The following is a 26638-nucleotide window of genomic DNA, read 5'->3' on the forward strand; positions in this document are numbered from 1 at the left end:
TTCATATAATTATTTAACTACATGTACATGTACACGGTTTTATAATTAATTTTACACACATAAAAGTAGTTGTCAGGATCGTAAGTCTAAATCTGCCCTGGAAAAAAATTATAGTTTTTCTCGTTAGCTATTTTTCTAGACCACATCCCATCCCATGCAAGCATTAGCCTCGTTTTCGGCCCAACTTTAATTTTCTGTATTGCAACGTAAGATATCAGATGTGTGCAATTGATACATGCCACATGACTTACATGAGTCACACTCACTATATACATTTCTGTATGAGATCCTACCCAGTTATTTGGAAATCTATTCATCTAAAAAAAGTAGTGCAATAACAATAATTATTCTATATAATTATTGTATAAATAATTATGGTTACATGTACAACATCTGAATTTCAGCTCGTCACCAAAGTGACCCTTCTTTCTTGTTCGCCTTTGCCATTTCAAGTATAGCCTACAGGACATACAAATGAATTATTATGAGCTAATATATTTTTCTTACATCCATTCTAGCTTTCTCTTTAGCTCTGTAATCTGAAATCTTTTGAACGGCACTGCTTGCTTTCTTTTCTCTATGGACAATATTATATACTTGCTGAAGCATTACATGGAAGTGCATTACTGACCTATTTTTTTGAATTGATCGTATCCTTGATTGAATGTTATCCCTATAAAAATTGTAGTCAAGTGGCACTGTAGAAAATTAACCATACAGTACATGTATTATACCTTGGTCCCGTTTGAACAAAATGGTCGGCGGGTTCTGCATGTAACATGCATGTACAAAATTAATGTTCAAATGTCACAATATTAATTCAGTATACGCACCTGGGCTGTACTCTTTTGCTCGCCTCACTTCAGCGTGGGCTCTCCTTTTCTCAATCTTTGCTTCCCTTCCAGTGGCTTTGGGCAGTAACTCATCGAATACCTTTAAAATTGCAACAGAAAAATTATCATGCTAATAGTTGCCATATCGATTAATTTGTCTGTTATAGAAATTGTGCAGAGTCAAGCCAAGAGAGTATTTTATTTTCCTTGAGACCAGGCTGTGAGTAGAACCTGGAACATATTTTTAGGAAAATAGTATACCGATAGGTAGGCTTGAGCAATCAAGAAAATAGGTAACTTGGTAAGTGATATGGGAGTAATTCCACCACAACACTTTTGAACTAAGTGTGTCGGTGTGCTTTCTCTATTTTGAAATCGAAATTAATTTTCAAAAGCACTGATATGCAATCAATTGTAACTACGAGCATGTGACTGAGAATTGTACAAATTTATTCTAAAATCTGGAGGAAGCAAAAAGGAAAAGAAATATCGGGAGCTCAATGTGTCGGGGCCTTATATAGCCATGAGAAGAGAGAAAGTGAGCTTCTCATGGCAAAATCTATATACCGGTAGATAGTACAGCATAGAGAATATCTAACCATCTCCTGTTGTTTCCTGTGCTTCTTCCTCTCCCTCTTCACTCGGACGTGTTCCTCCTCCCTCCCCAACTCTCTGTCGTACGGCGGCTCTTCAATTAGTGGTCCCTGTATGTTGGTGTAGATGTGTGAGAATGGTCCTATTTGCAAAAATATTTTGCAGAAACATGATAATAATAATTATTGATTGTGTATGCCCCAGTGTGACTACACAAATTAATTTTTAATTATCCACATACGACACAAAGTTTCTAACCAGTAACTATAGATGTGGTTTAATGAGTAGCAGGTCAACCTTGTCCTGCATGCTTCCTCTGTCATCAACCCCACATAAACTGGCAACTGCATGCACCTGCTCAGATTACACTCACCCTTGATGGTCCAATTGTGGGTCCTCTGGAGGGACCAATCACACTCCTTGACGCTGTGGGCTGGCTGACAAAGGCCTTTGATGTTGTGGGCTGACTGGGACCAGCTGTTGACGTGACCTCTGACCCTTGTGCAGACCATGTTGATACACTATCCCTCATGCTCTTCAGCTCTCCGGAGTTCACACCTGATGCAAACTGCATGAGGTGTACGTCCAATTAGTTATGGACGAAGAGGAAACATACCTTAACATTACTATTATAGACGGGTAGTAATTTTAGCGTTTTCAGATTTTTCTTTGTTTTTAGGGTACTAATTTTGGTGCAACTTTATTAGCACAATATTAATTTTGTCAAAAAATGGTGTACAAAGTATTGTTGAATGAAAAGTTTGGAGTCAGATACAGATCAAAAAAGGGCTAGCTTGCTCTCAAAAGTACATTATACAAAAGTAAATTACATTAGAAATGAGTCATACATTTTTTAAATGTGTTTTACTTAAGACGTTAATTACAAATTCGCTAAAATTAGTACCCGTTTATAATAGTAAGAATAAGGTATATATAGCTACCCTTATTGACTGTCGTGCACTGATTAATTCTGCAGTGGAAGGACTGAACTTATTTAACCCTTTTTCTTCTACTGTAGATCTACATGCATGTACACATGTACTAATACTACCAACCTTCCACTTGTACTTAGACTGAGTGTCGTGAGAGACGGCCGAGCTCTGAATGCCTTTGTAGTACCCCTACAAGTACTTGTATCAGTAGCAAGTACTCAATGTGCACATACCTTGTCCAGCAAGCCCTTGTTCCACTTAGTTACGAACTTTTTGAAGAGGTTCCTAGACTCATCAGATGTTAGCTCACTGAAGTAAGTATCTCTCTGAAAATAAAGAACTGAGTAATCTCAGTAAGAAATACGCTGAGGAGTACTTCTTTGGATAGCCATGTTCTGAACTCTGCACTCTTGAGGTAGTAATCATCTTCTGAGATCTCAACTGATGGCACTGCACATAAAATGTTAATGTTCAGTCAAAAATGTTAATACTCGAACTCACCTATCTTGGGTGGCTTATGCTTGCTTTTCTTTTTCTTTATTTCCTTTCGCTTTTTCTTGGATTTCTTGGATACGCTCCTCTCCTTTTCACGTCCTTTGTGTGAAGACGATCGTCTTTTCTTCTTGGTAGCCTCAACTGAGCTCTCGCTTTCATAGGAGCTGCTCTCTGTTGAGTAATCAGAAGTGGATTCAGAATCATCAGACGATTTATTGCGACTGTGATGTGAGTGCTTTCGTTTTCGTCCATCTTCTTTGTGTATGTGTCTTTTTAATAAATAACAATTAGATCTAGTAGTCAGTGGGAACAAAGAAGTTACCTGCTCATGGTTGTAGGTCTTTTTCATGGTCTGTATCTGATTGTTAGTTGGTACATGGTCGACACAGTCTCATGCAGTCTCTAAAATAACCGCGGCCTTGCCTAGAAATGCTGATTCAGCATCAAACTCACCCTGAGTTCATGTACATGTACATGTACTTTTATAGCCTCGACTCCAGCCCATTCGGCCTGGAATCGAGGCTAGTACTTTTATACAGTTGAGTCAAGTCGAGTCAAGTCTAGTCGAGTCGAGTCCAGAGTGTCCTAATGGGAGCGCTAGATGTGTGGTATTAAAGAGAAAGAGATAATGCTGTTCTCGAACAAGCTGTTCATCTACTGCAGCATTCTATGTCTGTTCTATCCAATGGGTAAGGCAATTGTTAGGGACCAGCATGGTTGCGGTTTAGTTTCTTCATCCCCTCAAACTGCAGAGCTTGTTCTGTTTACAAGTAAACTTGCTCAGCTTGAATGCAACTGGAAGTTGAGACTCTTTAAAAATTGGAGGTGGCCAAAGATATTCGTTATGAGTAGAAAGAAATCACTTCGTTTTAAAGCCATTGTACAAGGACTGGCTGTATTATTGTTGTTTGCTCTGTCCGTTTTTGCTCTGTCTGTTGTACTGTCTATAACCTTTTTCATCGCAATTAGTGTAACGATAAGATTTCCCTTTAAGCACGATGTATATGATATCAAAAAACATGCTTCTGCTATAGCTTTTTTGTCTTTGAGTATGTTCCAATACTCCGTATTCAGTCAGCAAATGAACGCTGTGAATAGCATAGTTCAAAAGCCTATAATTTTGGCTCTGATGGATACTCAGCTAAAGCTGAACTGTTTTAAGGAGTACTCTAGCCCTGAATTAGAATTTGCTTTGGTGCTCCTCTTGTTACTATGTGGAGATGTGGAGATAAATCCTGGTCCTCAAGGTGATGGAAAAGGTGACAACAGTACTAGTGAATCTGTAGATCCTGGCTACGCTAGCATCTCTGTGAATGAGCCTCTTTCAATGCAAATTCCAAGCGATGATGCAGCTGCTTCAAATAACATTAGTCACACTTCTGAACATCTAGTGAGTAATAGTGTATCACCGACTTCACAAAACAAAGACTATGTTCAATTCAACCAGGAACCACTAGAGCCCCAGAACAATGATGTAGAGGATGAATCACCGGGTTTACAGCCAATTCCTGAAGCTCAAACAAATGCGTTATCCAAACCTTTCGAGGAGTCAAATGAATTCGAACAAAACAGGCAGGCAGGGGTAGAAGATGCCTCTTCAATGCTCGTACTCAATCACACTGGAGCTACTTTGCTGAAAAAAGTTGTTGGATACACAGCATCCATACCAAGTAAAGCTCAGCCTGAAGGAGACACCCAAGATATGAAAGATGTTCCTAGACTTAGGAAAGCCCTGCGGGACATGATAGAGAATTGGAAATGTAGCAATATCTGGACAGAAAGGGGCGGGTTTACTGCTGAAGTGGTCCAGTACAAAGAGTGTGGTGAAGAGTGTTATAAGCTTCTCAATCAACTGTATAGACGTCTGCAAGGATCATCAATCATTTGCCCTCTGTGTTTGTGCAAATCTTCTAGTAAACCAAAAAGTAAGTCGATTGAAAGTCATTTCATACCTCGAGCAATGTTGAAAGTTTTTCGTGATATTCACGGTGATGGAGTAGACAATTTTATGTATGATATATCAGCCGGAAAAACACTGGGAATTGGATTGCGATGTCCTGATATGCTATGCTCTGGTTGTGAAAATGTGTCTTCCAAAGAAGAGGACAAACTAAGAGACGTTTATTTAGGTATTTTGGTAGAAACAGAGAGCAACATCCTTACATTCAAAAATGCCCCGACTGGTTGGTTTCAATTTATTCTCGCCAACATTTTTTTCAGAGGTTTGCTTGTTGGTTGTGACTTAAAAGTTGAGCTTAATATTAATAATAGATTGTTCCAAGATTTTTTTTGGAGGCTGAAACAGTATTGCAACAAAGAAAACGAAGTCTTTCCCGATATCAAGCTTTATATTTTGGCAAACAAGCCATTAAATCCGAAAATGAAAAATTTTGTTCATGCATTAGATATGCTGGCTCGTTTCCCCCGATTTACTGAACTGATAAGATGTGAAACAGGAATGTTTCTGTACTGCCAGTTTGATTGTTTTCATTTAGTTGCTCCTCTTGATAAGTGTAGTATTGCACACTTTAAACAGTACCAAAATGGATTAGGATTAGGCTCTGATAGTGAACAACAAGTACACATAGCACAGCACGGACATTGCGAAGTAAGAAAAGACAGAGACACCAACATTCTCACATATTATATACCTGCAGTGGCTGATGGCCTCATGTATCAATTTCCTGAGGTACTCCTACAAATTAATGCCAAGGATTATTCTCGTGTTTCTCCGTTTGTGATTGAGGATCAGTATAGAAAGAGGTATAAGAGCGACAGTACAAGTACGAATCCAAAACCAGTGTCGAAATTAACGGATGATGTTGTTTCATTTGTTGATAGAGCACCTGACTGTCCGCCACGGTTCAATCTTTGTACGAACACTCCTGGTACCGTTTATAGAAATTGTTCGCCAAATAGAGAAACAACACCCATCAATCTTCAACTAAAAGGGGATATTATTCTGAATCAAACAGAAAGAGCATTTAAGTTATCCCCAATAGCGCACTACAAAAGACTAGAACAACTGCATGCTGAGGAAATTGAAAAGATGAAATCAGACCAAAAAAATGTTATAGAAAAGAAAAACCGAGCATATAAGCTTCTGTTTATGAATGAGTTGAGGCATATCATTGAAAGACGAAGTCATGACAGCGAACTAGTTCCTCCTTCAATAAAAGAAATGTTTGATAGTGTTTCCGAGTATGGTGAATCAGATAAATTTATTTGCATAGCCAAACAAATTATTAGCAAAACGAAGATTAGACGATTGTCAAGTGTCTCAGTGCCATGGCCAGATCAATCTGTTACTGAAATCGAGCAAGCAACAACAGAATACTATCATTCCTGTGGTATTTTGTTTGGCTTCATCAAATGTGAGTTATAGTAGTTTAATTGTAGTTAAATGTAGTTAACGAGGGAATACACTAACTGCGGCCTTACCTCAAAGCCCACGATCATATAGGCGTGGCTCCCGGTTACATGCATGCCTACCGCACATGCGCATCCAGTATAGCGTCCTGGTTCCACGTGCTAAAGTACAGCTACTGTCAGCAAGCCACAGACAAATTGGCTGCTCAAATCTTAAGCCTCCCACCCTCCCATTCACGGAGGTTTTAAGACCTACATTTTCCATCCGACGATGTTGATATACCGTTTCGGGGGCTGAATGAGGGCCCCCAACACTTACGTGCTTAATGCTAATCGCAGGGGCCCCTCTCTCAGTACTCCCCCAAAACCTAACCGCAGTCACGTGACCCCAACCTCTAGCATGACAGAGATAAATGGGCACATGACATCCGCTTAGACCGGTACTGCCAAAAGATAGTAATATCCTCACGTAGGATATGACGCATTACCTATAGCATCTACTGCAATCTGTACGACCATATAGTTAAAGTAATGATAATAAATATCGCCAGGCTGAAATTTTACGAGTTTTCTTTGTTGCACAATTTAAATAGAGTGAATAAATTATATGAGCAGCAATTCAATTGCAGGATATAGAGGCTCATTTGACACGCCATGAAAATTAGATGTCAGCGCTAAGATTAGAGTGGTACCTTAGACTTTTACGATTATACATGTATCGGTATATGTTTTTTTCTGCTGCGTAGTATTGGCCATAATCCTATTAGTGACTGGAGTTTGTACAGCAATTAATCCCTATCACATCCGGTCCAGTAATTGTACATCGTCATTAACAGACTGTAAAGTTAATAAAACTGCAGAGAACTTCATCGTAAACGATTAGAAATCAATAGTATGGTTACTCGTGCAACAATAGCACTCACAACAAGCTCTGGCAAGGTAAATTGCATGAGGCGTAGCAATTATGGAAGCCTTGCCATTGCTTGTTACTAGTGCTATTATCCCATATTGCACCCTTAAACCATACTATTAATTATAGGTTATAGCCTGGTAGTAGTCTCATGAATTAGCCGCACTTATGCTCAAACTAATTATATAGTGCTTTATTTTCGAGCAGCTAAAACTTGTTACTTCCGGTATTGTAAAGACCTCTATTGTAGGGGTGTGGTCAATGTTACCTTACATGCATGTTGTTGCACATCAAACTCTAACCACATTCTTGAGAACCTCTTCGCAGATTGCTCATTATATTTTCAGTATTATCACAAAAATATAATGAGCAATCTGCGAAATATTTGCTCTAAACCAAAGTGCTTTAAGGTATAGAGCTTAGGGTAGCCTAAATAAGCCTAAATAACTACTTGTACTGATCTGTCATAAGTATAAGTACTGCTAGCAATATCACGAGGAGTTGAGTTGGTGTGATAATTATGTTGATTTCCTTCTTCAGCACACAAGGGCTCAAATGGAGGCAGTGCTAGGAAGTCTGACAAAAAGGCCCTAGTGGAGCCACCTACCCCTTCATCGCCACAACCTACATCCTATCCTCCGACTGATGATCCAACAGGCGAGCTGCCTACATCCTATCCTCCGACTGATGATCCAACAGGCGAGCTACCTTCTTCCTATCCTCCGACTGATGATCCAACAGGCGAGCTACCTACATCCTATCCTCCGGCTGATGATCCAACAGGCGAGCTACCTTCTTCCTATCCTCCAGCTGATGATCCAACAGGTGAGCTACCATCCTATCCTCCGACTGATGATCCAACAGGCGAGCTACCTACATCCTATCCTCCGGCTGATGATCCAACAGCCGAGCTGCCTACATCCTATCCTCCGGCTGATGATCCAACAGGCGAGCTACCTTCTTCCTATCCTCCGACTTATGATCCAATAGGCGAGCTACCTTCTTCCTATCCTCCGACTGATGATCCAACAGGCGAGCTACCATCCTATCCTCCGGCTGATGATCCAACAGGCGAGCTACCATCCTATCCTCCGGCTGATGATCCAACAGGCGAGCTACCTACATCCTATCCTGCGATTGATGATCCAACAGGCGAGCGTGCACAAAGTTGGTACAGCGCAAAAGAATTTTGATTCGAAAAAACATCATACATACATGCATAGTAGATTTACTGTTAAAGACGTTATCCAAGTGAATTATCAACCGATTTTGTATAATGTCAATTCTATCCATTACTCAAAATAGTGAAAGCTACCTTTCAACATTTCCTGTCATGTAAGGCAACATAAGACATTAAAAGTATATAAAATGTGATTGGAATGGCTTCAGGATTTTTTGGAACTACCGCGGTATATTATATAGACAGGACTTTTGTTCCCAGGAGATGTATTAGCATAATTAATTGTTGCAGTTATAAAAAGCAGTATATTATTGCCCTCTGTGCTGCCGTGACAAACATCGATAATTGTTGTGTCTGTAAATGGTTGCGGCATATCATGACCAGGAAAGTGCCTATAGAAGCACCAAAACTGTGTTTAAAAAAAATAGAATTGGCAAAGCATACACATTAGCATTACCCAAACTGGACAGTGATTGAGATGCCTTATTATTATTGCGAGGATTGCTAGTTGATCGTCAATTTTTAATAGAGCTAGCTAAAACCACACGTAATGATTTACTTGATTTCTGCAAAAATGAAGCTGTTCCAGTTTGTGTTACCAGAAAACCGTTTAGACCTCCATTGCAACCATTTTTGAACCTCATCTCCGATATCTTCGATTTACTTCAGTTTTCAAATTCAAAAATGGCTACATCCATTGGTGTATACATTATTTTGTATCCATTTAATTGACGATCATGTAGTGTGCCAACTTCTTCAAAATTGATTGTACACATGCAAAGAGTACTATTCCCCCAAGTATCAACTGTACCAAGGCTTTATTTCCACTATCAGATTTCAGGAAAAATATTTTCCCAATATCCTTGACCACTAATTGAGATCATTAATTTTAGAAATTGGCCAAAGTTCACCATTGGCACACCGATGAGCATGCCTGGATACAGAAAACCGCACTTTATTGCAGTCAAAACCACTTTATTTACAAGCAGATGATTTTCTGGGACTGCACTGCAAGTCATTGACTTTTCCCATAATTATTGTGCAATGAAATACACAGCAACTGCATGTTTTCTCCATTGTAAAATGAATAGAACTGCAACATGTAAAGCTACAAGCAGCACCAAACAAGAAACGAATGTTTCTCAAGCTTGCGCTGTTTGTGACAATGTGAACCCTTAGAATAATGATTTCTTTCAATAGTAATGTTTTTTATAAATTAGTTTCTTCCTGCGTTTTCTGCACTGTTATGAATGAAAGCACCGCAGGTGCTGATGCCTCGGTGGAGGTGCCAAAGCTACATAACATAAAACTACTAATAGCTAGCTTTTATACACACACATTTATCTAGCCTCGATTCTAGGCCGCTTGACAAGGCCTTGTTTAAGCGGCCTGGAATCGAGGCTAACATTTATCATGATGAACATCTTTATGCAATCAACCAAATAGTGGGTAATGATCAACCATGATTGTTGTTAAAAACGATCGATGCCAAAAGTTCAAGTCTAAAATTATGGCTGCAAGTCAGCAGAGCTAACTACTAAGTAGAGTAGTAACACTCGGTGAGCAAGTTTTGCTACGGACTCTTCTGAAAAGGCTGCAATAGCATTCCAAGTAAGCAAAACTAGGCATAACTCGAGAACGAAGCATTATTTTGCAAATCCACGAATTAAAATCCAAGTAAACATGACTAGAAGCCTATAGAAACTCTTACTTGCACTTGATTCATCCTTGAGCAGCAGCTGTAGCGGTCTACACAGACACACAAACACACTACCGTATACCTCGCTTGTGCATGCGCACCGAGGCATAACTAGATCTACATCGCTATCTGTAGCTGCAATAATTACCCCGTGCGTGCACAGCAGGGGGTAGAGTGATTGGTGTGTGTGTGTGGATATAACTGTTTGACACTTTCATGGTAACTTACTGCATGCTAATTAGAGACACAGTGGTTGAAAAATAATAGGGCGATACTTGTATATAGGCGATCTTTGAAGGTGATAAAAAACACTATCGTTTTCACGATCATTCTACATAATGTTAAGGTAATTACAATAAAAAATTACACTTTTATCGTGTTCGTTATGTCAATGCACTGCCATGGGGGAATGCTCTAAGGATTTGAATTATAGGGGTAACAAAAATAAACCCGCTTGCATCCGTAACATGTAATTAAATGGAATGGCCTAAATTTACTGACCTGGTTTATGCGCTTATTGCTTTTCTACTGATTAATTCCTTTCACTTCTCCTTCTGTCAAAGATGATCGCCTTTTTCTTCTTTGTGGCCTCAACGAAGCTCTCGCTGTCGTATGTCGTAGGAGCTGCTATCTGTTGAGGTTGATTAGAGTAATCAGAGGACTGTGATGTCGTTTATCCTCTTTGTGTGTACATGTCTTAATTAAAGTTGTCAAGTGGGCACATAGAACATGCATAGAAGTTGCTTGCTCAATGACTGCTCACAAGGGAATGGTAATTGATAGATCTCATAAAGTATATTTTTTGCTAAATCTGGAACTATTTAGCCTAATATCCACGGCCATGATGTGTGTGTGTGTGTGTGTGTTGTGGGGAAGGGTATTTAAATTTAATTGAATGGGTATAAAACCAAGAACACTGAAAAACACAAAACTATACTGATAACTGGCAACTGCTGCTAGGCTAAATAACATGTTTGATACAGTGTAAAACTCTGATTAATTAACAATGTTCCGAACAATTTCTAATATTTGATTTGCAACCATTGCAGCTTCCCTTGCATTACTTGGGCTGAACTTGTTTGCTGGAGCAGCATGAGGACAAAACGCATTAGGATACCTTGTCTTGACATAGTAGTCCTCCAATATTCGTGTGAGACTTTGTAAGCCAGCTGCAACAGTGCTTCTCTCTTGCTCAAGGGCACCAGCATACCCAACAAATTTGTGGTGAATCAGGCCTTCAGGTTGAAGCCCACACACTTGATACATGCCAGCTTTGACCGACTTCTCAGCTACCTGACAGGCAAGGAAGCACACATGTGCAGAGAGTTGCTCTCGAGGGTTCTGCAGACAAGTGACCTTCTCCAACAAGAGATTCATCGCTTCAAAGTCATACTCTGCTTGTTCAAACCATGCCTTCGCTTTATCTGGCTCACGATGAACACGCACCCTCCCCACCCAATCGCTAGCAGAGGACCCCCATCCAAAACGTTGGTAACTTCTCTGCTCTTGTCGCCAGGCGGTTCTTCGTGATCTAACAATCTCATCCCACAGATCAAAGTTATATCGACTATAACTGTTATGAGAGTAGTGAGCATCTGGCTCCCAATCCTCCCTGGGGTCTTCAAGAGGCCTGCCATCATTCAGTCGTTGGATTTGTTGTTGCAGGAATTGGAATGCTTTAGTAGCCAGAGGGTTAGAATTCTTGTCAGGGTGCCATTTGAGGTACATTGCCTTGATGGCTTTTCGTTTTGTATTCTCATCTTTTATCTTAGAGATTTGACGAAGTTCATCACAAATTTCTGCCATGATATCTTTGAGCTTGTCTCCTTTTACGGCGTCCCATATCTTAACATTCTCATTCTCTTGGTCCCATATTACCAGCTCTGTGGAATCGCTGTTAGGGTTTCCAAACTCTTTCACACTGAAGATTTTGTATAGCTCGATTACAGATACAATTTTTGTTTCCGAACCATCATCTTCATCCTCAATTTTTACCCTTATCAGGTATTTGTCAGGCTCAAAAAACTCATCTTCATCACAACCATCAGCAACAATGTCAGAAGGAATCTTATACTCCACGACGACATAAATGTACTCCTCCTCGTCAATTTCCAATGCAGCCATTTCTTGGGGTCTGAAGAAGTTGTTGATATCTGACTGAAGTCTGTGATGCCATGCCTTCAGAACTGGATCGCCTACTTTAGGTTTGTAAGTTCTATCTAAGGACTCTTCCAGTTGAAGGTCTGAAATACTGATGCCAAACCTCAATAGGTAATCCTGGAGCTCATCTATATTATCAACACGTATCATAAGTTTAACGGCTTTGAAAGCATCAGTCTGATTTAAATCTGTTAAACTTGTGCTCATTTGCATGTTTAGCACAGATTTGGTAACTTCTTTTGACAAATCGTCGACAAGGTCCGTAACACTAAAAGGATCTAATTTTTCCTCAAGGTAGAGAAAGTAGCCTTGATCATCATGTGGCGGTTGGAAAAAGAAATCAACAGAGGCTGTTCCTATCTTAGCAGGTGGGTCCACTAATTTTAAGAAAACATTGACTTTAAGATTCTTTACTGTGAAGACTTGAAGATTCTCAAGAAACTTGCTCAAATGAGCTGAAAAGCACCGACAAAGATCTGCATTATTGCCCTTGTGTATCAAGATCTTAGATACCACACCAGCAAAATGAGGAACACTGCAGGCTTTCTTCAATTTCAAAGCAAGTGGACATTGGTCTGCCTCCTTGTTTGGTGTGCATGTCTCGTTGAGCTCTAGAGTGCAAGACAACGACAGCGGATGGGGTTGTACATGTGTTGGGATCTTCTCGAAAATATCTTTTGCAGTAAATCCATATTCCCCACGCTCTTCTCTCCTTCCCACCAATAGAGCCATGAATGAGTATTCTACTTGGCTCATGTCAAAATGACCATTTTTGAATCCCATGTCATCAAAGAGCAGCGTTTTGCTGTCAACTAGTACGCCTGTTTGCGCTGACTTATCTGGTAGGTACAATGGATACTTTATCCTAGAAACTTCTGTTGGGATGGCTGTGTTCGGTAAGAGTTGGTACAGTTTCTTTAATAGCTCTTTGAGAACCTTAATGTCGTTAGGATCGTAAGGCTCTTGGCTGTACTGCTTGATGGTATCCAAGCCATATTGTACCTGCTCAAGTTCTATTACAGTGTGTACACCTATTAGTGATAATCGAGGGAGAACATTAAAGAACTTATTCGGAAGTGGATTCAGAATGGGTAGAAAGTTCTTCAAATTTTCTGGATGAGTAGCTACTACACCCACAGGTTTGACGAGCACTGGTCTCACAATGTCTGTAACCTTTCCCTCTTGACAAACAGGAATGCAGGTAATGTCTCTAACCCTATCTAGTTGTACCTCAGTTCCATTGATGTTCAAGAAGAGGAAATGATCATAAACAACATCAACCAGAGAAAAGCTTCGTTTTGGAGCTATCAGCTTGTTTGGATACTTGTGGAGAAGACTAACGTTAGAAAACTCTGTTTGAGAGATGTTGCAAAGGTTCTGAATGACATCTTTAGGAGTAGGTTCCAAAGCAATTCCAATATTGTCGAAAAACCTATTTACTTTTTTTCTCTCATAGGTGAAATGGAGCCGAGGTAATTCAACAATACTTCTCACCGTCCAGACAATCGTTACCGTTTTGCTTTGAATAACAGAGTCACGTAGTGTGGTAAGGCTGAAAGATTTTTTGCCTTGCATAACTATATTTTTAGCAGGAATAGGTGATTTTATCCACGCTAACCTCGGCAGTTTTTGAGCACAGACAAAGGGGATGTTTGATATCTCCCTTAAGAACATTTCATCTTCTTGCCAATCCTCCTCATAACAAAGGTGCTCAACCAGGATTTTGGATGCTGCTAGTAGCTCTGAATGCTTACCATTTGTAATCCTCTGACAATTTAAGGTAAATTCTTCCTTGGTTGGTTTAGTCCTCAAACCAATATTGCGAAAGAAGGGAAGCCATTCCGCATTTTGCAATTCTTTTGGTGGGAAGTAAACATTATCTGGAAAAAGTTTGAAAACTTTTTCGTCGGGGTCACAAAACTCACACAGTGGTTTTAGTACTCCATTCACGGGCAGACATGGAAGCTGTTGAAGAGCTGCCACAAACAAAGCAGCTTCATTCTTTCCTTGAAGGGATTTACTCTTACTTACTGCAAAGGCAGTTTTAAAAAGTTCTTCAGTGTCTCGAATGTGTTTTAGATGACTTATTCTTTCATCGTGACTGAAATTACTAAACTTTGGGAAAATGAACTCTGTGTAGACTGAGAGTGGTGATATGTCTCTAATTTGAAGCAGCTCTTTCCCCGTTCCTAGTTGACTCCAATCTCCGTCAGCTGGCAGAAATATAGCCTCGTGTTCATGTAGCCATTTGTCACTTCCAACAGTTGAGACAATTCCAGGCCAAAGATAAACATTCTGCCGGAGTGCTTGATACTGGTGGTTGATGTCACAGAAAATAGGGAGATTTTTGATTTTTGATAGGCTATCCATGTCTTGGGACAAGTGAATTTTGGCAAGATACATAATGATCTTTTGAATGTTAGTATCAAGGACAGCACGTGTATAGAGTGTACCCGAGCCACTCATTTTCTGATGCAGGTGGAACATATTACTTAGGATGGAACCTGGCTGTGAGAATTGTGGACAAAACTTTTTGCACATTGATACACTGCAAGTGGTAGTGTCAAGGACAGGCATACCATGTTTCGAAAGCAGTTCATACATACTGTAACCAAGAGAGTCACACACTGGATCTGTATCACTTGGCTCAGGTTTATGTGGAGGAATCACAGGAAGCAGCTGGTCCAGCTTGCTGCAAGAAAAGCCCTGACCATCAGTAGAGAGGAGTATGGCCCATTCTTTCACTGTTTTCGTCAGGCAGTTTGAGAAAACTATCTCGTTTTCAAAGCATTTCCATAGAAGAACAAACTTGTCTTTTGGGAAATACCTTGCTACGTCCTTCACTGTATGCACATTATGGAGTACATTTGGCATGGCACGCTTGAGAATTTCATGAACAATATTCGTATTTTTATCAGAAGACCGTAGAAAGTATGAATTTTTGTACCTAATCTCTACGAGTGAAGGATGCAGAAAGTGATTAGGGCTGTCTGAAAATATACTGGAGTAATCTTTAGTAGTGTGAATCACTTTTGATTCTTTGTCAAAGCAACATAATTGATTGTCAGCGGTGAGCAACAAGGGAAGGCTCCAAGGCTCATCTGGAAACTCCACAGCGCTCGTTTGGGCATCTTTCTTTCTAAGAAGGTACTTAGAGAACACCTTAAAGTCTTCAACTGTTTGAAAAGAAGTGTTTTTGATATAGCAAGGGAACTCCCCACTATTAGCAACTTGATCATGGAATTGCTTGTAGTAGGCATATACAGTGGCTGGTGTGGCTTCAGGTAGTTCAATTTTAACGTCTCTGAAATGCTTTCTAAGCCAGATAGGTGCCACAGAGAGATGAAGACCAATTCTTTTCAAGATAGGTGCAACGTTCCCAACTCTCCTACTTGATTCCCAAAAATGGACTTGATTTGAGGGATCCTCCTTATTCACAAGTGGATGAAACTCTGTGAGAAATACTTTGTCGTTCCCCATACCAGATGCTCTAATGACTATATGCACTTTTGCATTCCTTTCATAAAGTTTTTTGTACATTTCTTCAGCAAGTACTCTCATCACACCCTCAGGTACTACACCGACTAAACTGGTGGTACTGCCTGTTTGGGCTTCTCTAGGTGGAGTTGTATCTCTTTCGGACAATTCATCAGCTGATGCAGATTCAGATTTTTGGTCAGTTTCTCTAGGACCATTAGTAGGTGGTGATTTGTGCCAATAAGGAAAAATACTGTAGTAGGACTGACAACTGTTTTGAATCTTCCTTCTTGCAGAGTAAGAAGCTAGCACATAACATTGTTGACAAGAGACTACAAATTCAGAATATGAGGAAGCTATGGCTTCAATCAGATTTATGTTCCATCTGGCTTTGTCATCAGGTGCTTTTAAGTCTCTATGCTGCCATATACTACTTCTGGCAGCATCAAGAATGAAGTTACCGTTGACATGAACTGGCAGACTTGAGTGCATAGGGAGCGGCAGAAAGCAGAACACATTGCCCTTGAAACCTGTACTGCCAACTGGAGTAGCAAGGCCATGATTGGGTCTGATTTGCTGAAGAAATTGCCACGTTTGTTTAGACTTCATAGAGTCACCGATTCCTCGTTTGACAACCCATTTTTCAGATGTCTTAATGGGAGCTTCTTCAGACAGGGTGAGATCATAGAACACTGACGTGGGTGTCGTGTCTCCGTCTGATGTGAATTTGCTAGCACTGTGTTGGATAGCAAGACGCTGATCAATAGCTCTGTCCTCTAGGCAGGCCTTATAATGGAATTTTAGAAGCATGTTACTATCATTTGCGATGATAAAAAATTTCATCTCAACTACATTGTTCAGAAATATGAGCCCATCTTTCATCTTTTGAGCCCAATCAAGAAGATGCTCCTCCAGTTTGCTTGCAGAGAGAACAAGAGTGGCTGTGTCAGTTACGGTATCTATATCAATAAGTTTAGACTTCTTTACAAGTTCAATATTGTGTCGAAGAGGGAATCTAAACAGTGAACCACTCTGCTTGACCTCCATGGGACAGCCAGACACGTTCTCACGAAGATAAGAGCTTTTTATATCGCTCCAATTTTCCCAAAATCCATCAGTAACTTTATCGTACATTCGCCCAGGCTTAAGCACTGTAGCACCTGGGATGTATCGCACATGAGGATCTAATATACACATTGTGTTGCCATTGGTGAGGAAGCTAGGACAGTCGGTGAGATGGTACACACAATTGAACCCAATACCAAATTGACCAATGGATTCTGATTTGGATCGCTTGCTGCCCAGACCCAGTTTCTGAATGCCTTTCAGGTCGTCTGGTGAGAACCCCATATCATTCCACACCAGCAATGCCGGCCCTTGAAGATCCTTCCAGTTAACAGAAGGGATTTTGTTTGTACCATGATTTCGTTTGTCCAGAATGAAATACAGTTGCTTGGCCTTTGCATCATCAGCATTTTGTAGCAGTTCTTTAATGACAGTTATATCAAACGGGTACTCGCTTAGAATGGTCTTGATTCTTTGAGTCAACTCTTCGTGTTGTCCAAACTCTACCCCATCAAAATCTTGCTCTGATGACTCGTAGCTTTCCAAAGCCTTTGAACGTATGGGTTTTACTCCAAGTTTTAGTGCCACAGGTCTAGGTATTTTGTAATATATTTCATGATAAACGCAGTCACTGCCCATTTTGCACCAGGGAGCATCATTGTAAACCAATAAACTAGTTGATCTCATGATCTTCTTTTCATCTGGGAGGTAAACCGCTTGCTCACTTGTATCAAATTCAACTTCTTCATCATCTAGTTGAGATACGATTGCTTCGACTAGTCTTAATTCTCGAGATCCAATAGGTTCATCACTATGAAAGGTATATAAGCTTTCCAGTGCTTTCAATAGCTGATCTTTCGGAAAAATGTCTTGTATGCCGAGAGCTTTAATAAGGTTTTCCTTTGATTTTAAAGAATCTGGGAGCTTGTACAAAAAAGGACCACTCCTACCCCACTGAATAGCCACACTTTGCGGGGACACAAACTCTTCTCCGGTCCAGAGGCATGGAGTGCCACGAAGTTTCTTCAGCTCGCTAATCTCCGATGTGTTCTTGCCCAGCTCAGTTTCAAAGAACTTGCAAATGTCTGAACACATTTCTTCAATCCACTTCTTTACTGCTTGTTCTTTGTCGGGGTTTTCTGTGAGATATTTTGTGACTTTGCGACCAGCAACATATTGCAGGTGTTTTACCACGCAACTTAAAGTAGGAGTTGCTCTAATTTTGAGTGCACGAAGAGCATTATATGGAATAGAGCTACAACCACCATGTTTTGGAGCCTTTTCACAAACGATGGCAGTTTGAGATCCAACAAGTTTGTAATTATCTTCTCCATAAATGACATCACTACAACTCTGTAGGGGTCGTCCCCTGCCTTGCCAGAATAAAAACTCAGGATACCTTTTAGGAGGACTCATGACAGGGAGAAAGTCTATTTGAGCTAGTTCGCTTAAACCATCTGGAAAATCGTTTGTTGACTTGACTTGTTGGTCTACACACTTCAGAATAACTTCCACTTTTAGCAAAGCTAATGCTTTGTTGCTTTTGTAAAGCTTCTGGATATGCTTTGCTCTCTCGATCAACATCTTTAGTGGCAACAGATCACTAATCATATGTAACTTTCTCAGGGCTACACGAGCAATTTCATTGTCATAAATGCTAATTGGAAACACTTCATCTTCTTCATCATAAAGAATTGAAAACAATGCGTTGGGATCGACAATCTCACGGCAATGTTTCACAGTTTTTCCTTTTGGCTTGCAAGGGATACATTTGTTGTTTACGAGGTAGGAATTCAAGTAATGGAGACCAGTAATTCTTGGATTAGCAATTGTCTCTGCATACTTTAGCAAAAGCAGGTGCAGAACTTTATTTCTAGTGTCCTGAGATACAACTAAATTTTTAAAGTTTTTGAAGAATATTTCTAAGAACTTCTTTTCCTCCATAAGATAATCAGTGCTCTGGGTAGGCAAACTTTGCCTATAAATCGCTGGTAAAGAAACCAGAGAATACTTTAAGCTCTCCATCACCTTCACTACACATTCTGGCAGGGAGTGGGAATGTTCGTGGGCTAGACAGAGAATCGTTTTTGAAAGAACTATTATCTCATCAAAAGACATCCATTTCTGTCGATTGGAAGAGTAGAACAGTTTGCTGTCCATAATAAGCTCATAAGTTGGTTGCACTAACTCCTCCCATGGATTCACAATCTTCAATTTGTTTTTCAATGGCCACAAGGAACTAAACACATAGCTACTGACTGACAGATATTTATCTTCACACATAAACCGTACAGCGACGAGGAGTGTATGAATTGCTTCTGGGACAACAGATTGCATCAGTGTAACATTCCAATCGGCTTCACTGTTCTTCCGAGAATTCCTGTCAGAGGAGTGAATTCCAGTTCGATCGTTTCTAACAGCAAAATTGCTACTGATATGTATTGGCAGTCCTGTTTTCTGTGCAAGAGGTAAGAAACAAAACATTTCTCCTTGTACTGGAGAGGGAAACTTTACAGTGCCATTTTGAATGATGCAACAGGCGGCTGAGGAGACTCTGTATTCAGGGTCAGTACTTCTGTGAGTGCCTACCAGCCACTTCTCAGTTTGCTTTGGTATTTTTGAACGATGTTCTATCACATCAATAGAAAGAAGGTTTGCAAAAGTGCTCGACACCAAAGAGCTCTCTGCAGAAATAACTGCCCGATTGTTCTCTCTCCGAATTTCAAAAATGAGAGTTGGATCACTTTCTGTTGGATTTATACGACTGAAAGTTAAACGATTAACATGTTGTAGAAAAAGCAGAAGTTTTGAGCCAGCTTCCCTTATCTCTGTTTCCAACTTATCAATTAGGGTAGAATCGTATACCCTGCTGCTCAACTTACTGCCGTCTGTTCTGAATGGGAATCGAAACATTGTCCCTTTGTAACGTTGGTTCTTCTTAAAGCCAAACAAGCCAATGTAAGGATCAAGTTGATGAGATTGTGCAACTATCTCTTCTGTAATACGCAGACACTTGCCAGGTCTAGACCTATCTTGATTTTCTTCCCTCAAAAACTTAAGCGCAGGATCAAATATGTACAAACGATCTCCACTGACGAAAGATGGAACGTCAGTAATGTGATATACTGAGCAAAATCCGAGGCCAAATTTGCCAATTTTCAAGTGTTGATCACTTTTTGTGGCACCAGCTAATTTCTCAATGTTCTTAAAGTCATCGTCAGAGAATAAGCTATTGTTATGGACCACAAGAGAAGGCCCGTGGCATTTAGCAATTCCTGGAAACAGAAGCACATCAGGATTATCTGTATGCAAGCGTGTGTCATAGCAGATATTGACTTCAGTAGCCTCTGCATCGTCAGCATTTTGAAGTAGTTCTTTGATAATAGTTAGGCCGTCATGATAATCCTTCAAAATGTTCTTAAGCCGAGTAACTAGTGACTCATGTGGACCTACATCACCAAATGCCTCAGAGATGTTCAGCTGCTTACTAAGGGGTCTTACTCCCAGAGCACTTGCTAAATAGGACACATTACTGTGAATGAATTTGTAGTCTTCGGCTTTGTAGAAAGACCTTAGATACGTCAAGTCCGAGAAGACGACATCTTTAACATTCTCAAGTTGAGGAGATGCAGAACTAGAGCTAGAACTGATAGGCACATAAATAATCGATTCATTACTTACATTTGAAGGCACTGACACTTTTCCTTCATCGGTGAGCCATCCAAGAATGCTTTTGACCACAAACCATTGTTTTTTGGGAGATACTTCCTGGAAACTATTGTTTCGAATGTCAACAAGGACATGGAGTATCTGAGGTGTAGAAAATCTCTGCATCGCTCCAAATTTGAGAAAAAGTTTAGAAAATCGCTGTAAATCTTCCGGAAGGAGGTATAGATATGGTTCTAGCTTGTCTGAATCGGAAAATTCTGCGTGCTCTTCCAATGCTACTACTTGAGGTCTCACAAATTTCTTCTTACTCTGAACCCATATCCATTCCTTGTTGTACAAGAATGTACGTGATTTGCTGGCTTCTAAGTTATTACTGAGAAATTCATACACATTGTATGCAACTGGTTTAATGAACTTTTCTAGATTCACAGTGCTGCACTGCTTACTGAAACTCATCACACTCTTGAAGTGATTCAGTACCATACTTGGCTGCAACTTAGTAGATAGCAGAGAGTCTAACTGTTGAGGTATCTGCACAAAGTACGCTTGTGAGCCAACTAAATATGCACATTTCGTGAGGGTTCTACTTGTACAGCATACAACATTAGCAGAAGCAGCAACAAGGTGGGATGCACAAGTAGCACCTTTCCATTTAAAACTTTCAGGATAGTTCCCAGGACTTGTTTGCAGCACTGGTAAACAGTTAATTTGGCTGAGAATATACCTGAAATCTCTATCTAACTGCAATTGCTGATTTCTGAAGTAAACAATTTCTTTGAGCAGACTTAGATGTGAAGACATGTAATTAAGCACTGCTTCCATCCTTGAGAACTCTTGTTCGGTCGCTTTCACAGGAATATCTGTATTCCTTCCGTTGACAGTTGTGAGTATATCAAGCAGTCTTTGAGCATTAACGGACGTTTGAAGACCACATCCTCGAAGATTGGCAACAAGTTCCCATTCGTCAAATGGTGATAGAGGAAATGCATCTTGACCTTTAAAGAGATCTTTTAGCTCCTTACTGGTTGGATCAAATAGATCAATTGGTGCTTTCCGCTTGCCCAAACTGGATGGGAGGAACGGCAGTTTACTCAAGGATACTGGTATTCCTGCTCCACTTTGAATTTTGAGAACAGGAAGTAGCTGGACGATCTCCTTCATCAGCACATCAATCTTTGAGCTTTCAACACAATTATCAGTAATCATAGGGAAAATGCTGTGTTGAATGAGGTCACTCATTGTACTAGGCATTCCCACGTGCATTTTCAAATGATTGAATAGTTCCACTTGATTTTCTGCTCTCGAGAAAATGTTGAGTTTATCGGGAATGTTAGTTATTGTCAACTGAAATCCACGGGGCTCAAGGATTGCTTGGGAGTTCCAGGATAGGGTTTGTGCTGCGATAACAGAGATCATCGTAGGACTGTTGAGTAGTTTAAACATAGATAGGTGTGCTAGCACTGATTTCTGAGATGATCCTAAATGGACTGGCACCTTCATACTCAAAAATCGTTGGAGATTCGTGGCCTCTGGCGTACTAAAACTGACACGGGAAACGTTTTTTGTGGCAGGATTAGCATTACCAATGGCCGTAAGAATTCCAGCGGGACTGCTACTCTTGTGTACATACTGATACAGTTCGTTGTGCCATATAAATGGTACGTACTTGAGCATTCCACAGTTTACTTTCAGTTTGGATAATGCAGTCAGTATCTCTCTAGGGCAATCATCTGACACAATAACAACACTTGACTGAGCAGTTTGTGCTAACTTTATCACACGGAAACCATCTCTAACACTTGTGGTGGCTAAAGGAAGAACTGGCAGACCGATAAAGAGTGAGAGGTCATGACTTTGAACCCAATTCCAGAAAATTTTAAACCAATCGGTAGGAAAAGTTGAACAAGGAAGTGTCACAATTGATTGCTCCTTCCATTGTTGAGGAAAACAATGAGGTAATAATTGGGCTACTCGATCGGTATTGAGTATTTTCAACTGGGTCTTTCCACTTTTAGCTACTTTTAACAACTTGCTCTGTAGCGTTCCCGAGGCATCAATCAGAAACGAATCCAGATTGGGAAGAAGGCTCCTAGGATATCCTTTAGAACAGACGTATCGAGCATTTGAACCTGGTTGAGCAAATTTACTGAACTGACCATTGGCAAGAGGAACTAGAGCAATGGTTTGAAGATCAGAAAAGTTTTCGTCTGCCAAGCAAAATTCAAGCAGCTTAAGTTTCTCAGCAGTGGACTCTCGCTTGTAAGATGCTTCATTTCGGCTTATCTCTCTTCGAGTGATCTTTGCTGTAATTGTCTGAACTTTTATGTGACTTCCATAGTGTGCTAAAGCTGTCCACACAATCTCTGGAGCCTCAACTACGTAAAGAACACACCCAGTGAGAACTCTAGTCACAACGGTTTCAATAATTTCCTTTTGGGGAATGAAAATTGCATTTCGGGGAATGATCCAGCAGTTGAATGCAGCGCACCACAAACAGTCTATCCCTAAGATTTTAGGGTATAGATCTGGCAGAAGACCTGACCAGTGTGAATTGTGAAGCTTAACAGGATTTGGCCAAGCAAGGTAGAACTGCTCTTTACCATAATCTTTGATCTTTAGAAGAAGTTGAAAATAGCATTCAGGAAGCAAGTTTTTAATGAGGAGATCATTCCAGTGGGACATTGTGTCATTAGTGCGTTCGGAACTTGTCCATTTTAGGGCTCGCCTATTATCATTCAAGCTGAAGGTGCCGTTGACATGAACTGGCAAATTAGTAAAGACTCCATCAGGTAGGGGAAGAAAACAAAACACTCGCCCATTATCATCTAGATGCTGTGACAATTCAAAGGCAACTCCTACCCAAGGAAATATTTTGAGTTCATCCGCTATATCTAACACCTCTTGATTTCTTGAGCCCACATGAGTAGATACAACCCAATGACTTGTGTCTGATCGACCCAAGGAATTGTTTACGGTCACTTTGAAATCAACAGTAAATGGCGTGCTGTTGGTAACACGGCAAGAATTTGTCTTGTGTAGTTGAGCAAGGAGAGCGGATCTTCGTTGATTAACTTCTAGCAAACATCTGGAATCAATTGAGACGGAGAAGGAAGGTTTATATTCTTTAAACACTGAGTCAATGTAAACTACTTCAATCTTGGTCACTGATTTCAAAAACAGGAGCAAATACTTTGCTTCTTTTCGCAATGCATCCAAAAGCTTCTTAACCTTATCAACAGTGTAAATGTTTCTAGATAGAACAGAAGCTTCCTTTCGCAGTGGAAGTCGAAAGATTGAATAGGAATATTCTGAAGAGCCGCTACGGAAATTTGCAAGACCATGTAGTGCTGTAGCAATACTACCATCTTGCAATTCACGAAGCTGAAACTGCCGACCTGGGTCACCAGGCCATAGCTTTCCTATAGGGTCCAGAAAACCAACATCCCGACCGCTCACAAGGATTGGGAGATCTGAAAATGGTATAACACTAATGGTTATTGTGCAGAACCATTAGAGACACTACATAACTATTTTTTCCCCACTGATTGTACTGCTGAAAGAATTAGTATTATGCTCAGATGTACCTGTAATGTGATAGACAGAGTTGAAGCCAATCCCAAACCTCCCAACTTTAAAGGGATCCTCGGCTTTGATACTTTCTTGCGGTTTCTGTATCCCTTCCCAGTCGCTATCAGTAAAACATGCATCATTGGCAACCACTAGAGCAGGCCCTTGGAACTTGGCCAGGTCAGGGTGAGGGAGGTTGGAGGTGCCATGTTGTCTCTCATCTACGTAGAACCAAACAGTCGTTGCTCCAGCATCGTCAGCATTCTGGATCATTTCCTACACATGCAAACAACTCACTATATATAATTATACTCTTGTAACAACAAAGGGAAAACAAAAGTCATATAGGTACATGTAGCACAGCAACTGCCAACCACAATGCTATAACAGTTCCAAACCACAATTAAGGTGGTATTGTATAACACAAAATTGGGGTGCAAAATATGTTTTTAACAGGAACGAGCTCCTTCTTGGGCTATCCTTCAGGAAAGAAATTCCAAGAGAAAGCTTGGATTTGTGTTTTCAATCTAATAGTATCAGCATGGAGATCTGCAGACTGTCTTGGCTCTGCAGCCAGTAATGCATTAGCTCTTCTCAACATTGTCGATCCCGGTCTGTAGCAATTATATAGAAAGTAGAGTTTCCAGCTATTGTTGCTAGGTACTTTCAGTTTGTTGCAGCTCTATAGTTCTATAGCCCCGTGCTATTTGCAGTGTCTCCAAAATTAGGGACAGAAAAAATACGTTCGTAGAAAGTTGCTGTTCTACTACTATGTAGAACAGCAACTTTCTACGAACGTATTTCTACACTAGGCTAGGTGTTATAGGTGGCTGCATGCAAGAGAGCGAAAATATAGGTGTAGAGCTACACTTCTAACTCTAGTGTTGGCATGCAGCAACCAACACAAGCCAAAAGTACTACGTGAGCTCCTGGTAGTACTACAAACCACAAATGCACCATTTACACTCATACTCATTAGCCTCCCGGAAGTTTGAGAAGCTTATAACTCAGGTGTGTTAACTATAGTAGTACACCACATGACTATCATTATAAGTAACTATAAAAACACAATGCATGCATGGGATGACACAATTCACCTTGAAGATCTGGCCATCTGGGTACCGCTCCAGTATTTGCTTTATCGTGATATAAACTGGTGGCTGCCTTTGTCCGAACCTCCGACCCCTGCTTGCTGCAGCAAACTGACTCATTGTATATCTCAAAGGATCAGCTCTGTCGACTCATTAGATGATGTCAGCCATAAATCCTGAAATTCGAATAGCTAAAGGTAGTGTTTGATCCAACTTAGAAAATCATGTACTTCATTTAGAAAATCATATATAGCAAGGACTAGATAGGAACATGCAGTCAAATCTGATTGGCTAGGTACTCACGGTTGCTACATGTATGATCTAAAATGCTTAGACACTGTTCAAGAAGTATCTACGTGATTTAGAAGCCCAAAGGATTAGTTGTAGTATCTTAAACTCAGTGATGGTTGTACTAAGCCCTGAAGGCTTCTAAATCACGTAGAAACTTCCTAAACAGTGTCCAACTATTATGTACAACCTATCACGCAAAACCTCATAGCACATTAAATATAAATATAATTATATACATGCATGCACACAGTGCACATGCATATTAAACATAGTGCGCAACAGGGGTAGTGATTGGTGTGTGGTGTGTGTGTGGGTGGGGACACAAAAATGAGCTATTTGAGCGAACTAGATGACTGCTAATGAGACAGTAGTTGAGCCCGTGTAGGCAATCTTTGAAGGCTACAAAAACCTAATCCCTAATCAGTGCTTTATATTCACGATCATTCCCCATTATAATGCGGAAAAAGTTATTGTATCCGTTTTGCCACTGTGCAATGAAGCTCAAAGCACGGGGTGAATGCTGCTATGAGCATCAAGTTTATTATATAAATACAATGATCTAAAAATAACATTCAACATAATTTATTAGGCAATGCATGGTATTCTGAGAGTTATGATTTTACCATGAATATCGGATCTGTAGAGATCTGTATAAGGAAAGCAATAGTGGAGTAGCCATATTGAGCATTTCTCTTAGACAAAACGATACGTATGTTATACATCGGCACTGCTCAGGAATCACCAAAGAAATACGACAATCGACAATCCACTACACTTAAAAAACCCATATCAAATAGATCTAGTAAGAGCAGAAGAGAGTATTGTGAGCCAGGTACCAATTACAATACTGAAATTACCCTTCAATCGTGTTGACAAAGATACCACAATAGTTTGTTTAAGTACAGAAGAAGTAATTAGAGAAAACATTTCATCACAAAACACACAAAAAAGTGTTTTTACTTTCATGCAAAGCCTGACCATGGTTGTTAGTGAGCAAACTAAGTTTGCTTCCCTAAAACAGAGGGGTCCAAAATACGTTGTTGTAGACTCTAAGCTACATAGGTCCTCTACGTACATAGCCATAATTATTTATGATAATTATATAAGACCTACCACAGGGCTAGGGCCATGCGAAATGATCATGGCTTTCTTTATAGCTGTAGCTTGATCAGATCTATCTTAATTATGGCTTCATCATTATCAGTTTTTATTTACCTCAACCAAGGGCTTCATCCACTGGTGGCCAATCTCTGCAGTGAACTGTGGACTGGCTGTTATCATAGAATTTATAATCTATAATATTATT

The 26638-nt window shown here is 40.2% G+C and overlaps 3 protein-coding genes across 5 annotated transcripts; 1 reads left to right on the top strand and 2 right to left on the bottom strand.

The window, feature by feature from the left end:
• Nucleotides 1-326: 326 nt before the first annotated feature.
• On the bottom strand, nt 327-3329 carry LOC135350100 (uncharacterized). Its single transcript, XM_064548814.1, has 12 exons — nt 3177-3329; nt 2861-3123; nt 2736-2809; nt 2593-2685; nt 2483-2548; nt 1801-1995; nt 1433-1537; nt 834-933; nt 735-768; nt 632-673; nt 508-577; nt 327-459 (listed from the first exon to the last, which is right to left on the bottom strand). Exons 1-12 carry the CDS (start codon nt 3182-3184, stop codon nt 409-411), a joined length of 1101 nt encoding a protein of 366 aa, XP_064404884.1. The 5' UTR covers nt 3185-3329; the 3' UTR covers nt 327-408.
• Nucleotides 3330-3370: 41 nt separating this feature from the next.
• Nucleotides 3371-8410, top strand: LOC135350094 (uncharacterized). 2 transcript variants are annotated; one of them, XM_064548806.1, is made up of 2 exons: nt 3371-3543; nt 7674-8410. In XM_064548806.1, the coding sequence occupies exons 1-2, from the start codon at nt 3456-3458 to the stop codon at nt 8324-8326; spliced, it is 741 nt and encodes a 246-aa protein (XP_064404876.1). In that variant the 5' UTR covers nt 3371-3455; the 3' UTR covers nt 8327-8410. The 2 variants fall into 2 exon arrangements, with proteins under 2 accessions (XP_064404876.1, XP_064404875.1); XM_064548805.1 differs by having other exon boundaries at nt 3373-6228.
• Nucleotides 8411-10892: 2482 nt separating this feature from the next.
• LOC135350284 (sacsin-like) lies at nt 10893-26620 on the bottom strand. 2 transcript variants are annotated; one of them, XM_064549027.1, is made up of 4 exons: nt 26548-26620; nt 25048-25217; nt 23968-24226; nt 10893-23853 (listed from the first exon to the last, which is right to left on the bottom strand). In XM_064549027.1, exons 2-4 carry the CDS (start codon nt 25159-25161, stop codon nt 11009-11011), a joined length of 13218 nt encoding a protein of 4405 aa, XP_064405097.1. In that variant the 5' UTR covers nt 25162-25217; nt 26548-26620; the 3' UTR covers nt 10893-11008. The 2 variants fall into 2 exon arrangements, with proteins under 2 accessions (XP_064405097.1, XP_064405098.1); XM_064549028.1 differs by having other exon boundaries at nt 26446-26582.
• Between the last annotated feature and the right edge of the window lie 18 nt (nt 26621-26638).

The sequence above is a fragment of the Halichondria panicea genome, chromosome 16 (genome assembly GCF_963675165.1).
Source record: "Halichondria panicea chromosome 16, odHalPani1.1, whole genome shotgun sequence".
In the NCBI taxonomy this organism is placed as follows: domain Eukaryota; kingdom Metazoa; phylum Porifera; class Demospongiae; order Suberitida; family Halichondriidae; genus Halichondria; species Halichondria panicea.

Coding starts and splice junctions, on each gene's coding strand:
- LOC135350100 (XM_064548814.1), bottom strand. Junction 2,686..2,735: donor GAACATGGCTATCCAAAGAA/GTACTCCTCAGC, acceptor CTTTATTTTCAG/AGAGATACTTACTTCAGTGA. Junction 934..1,432: donor ACAGGAAACAACAGGAGATG/GTTAGATATTCT, acceptor GCAATTTTAAAG/GTATTCGATGAGTTACTGCC.
- LOC135350094 (XM_064548805.1), top strand. CDS start 3,456: ATGTGTGGTATTAAAGAGAAAGAGATAATGCTGTTCTCGAACAAGCTG. Junction 6,229..7,673: donor TTTGTTTGGCTTCATCAAAT/GTGAGTTATAGT, acceptor TTCCTTCTTCAG/CACACAAGGGCTCAAATGGA.
- LOC135350284 (XM_064549027.1), bottom strand. CDS start 25,161: ATGAGTCAGTTTGCTGCAGCAAGCAGGGGTCGGAGGTTCGGACAAAGG. Junction 24,227..25,047: donor CAGATGGCCAGATCTTCAAG/GTGAATTGTGTC, acceptor TTGCATGTGTAG/GAAATGATCCAGAATGCTGA. Junction 23,854..23,967: donor CTCTGTCTATCACATTACAG/GTACATCTGAGC, acceptor TACCATTTTCAG/ATCTCCCAATCCTTGTGAGC.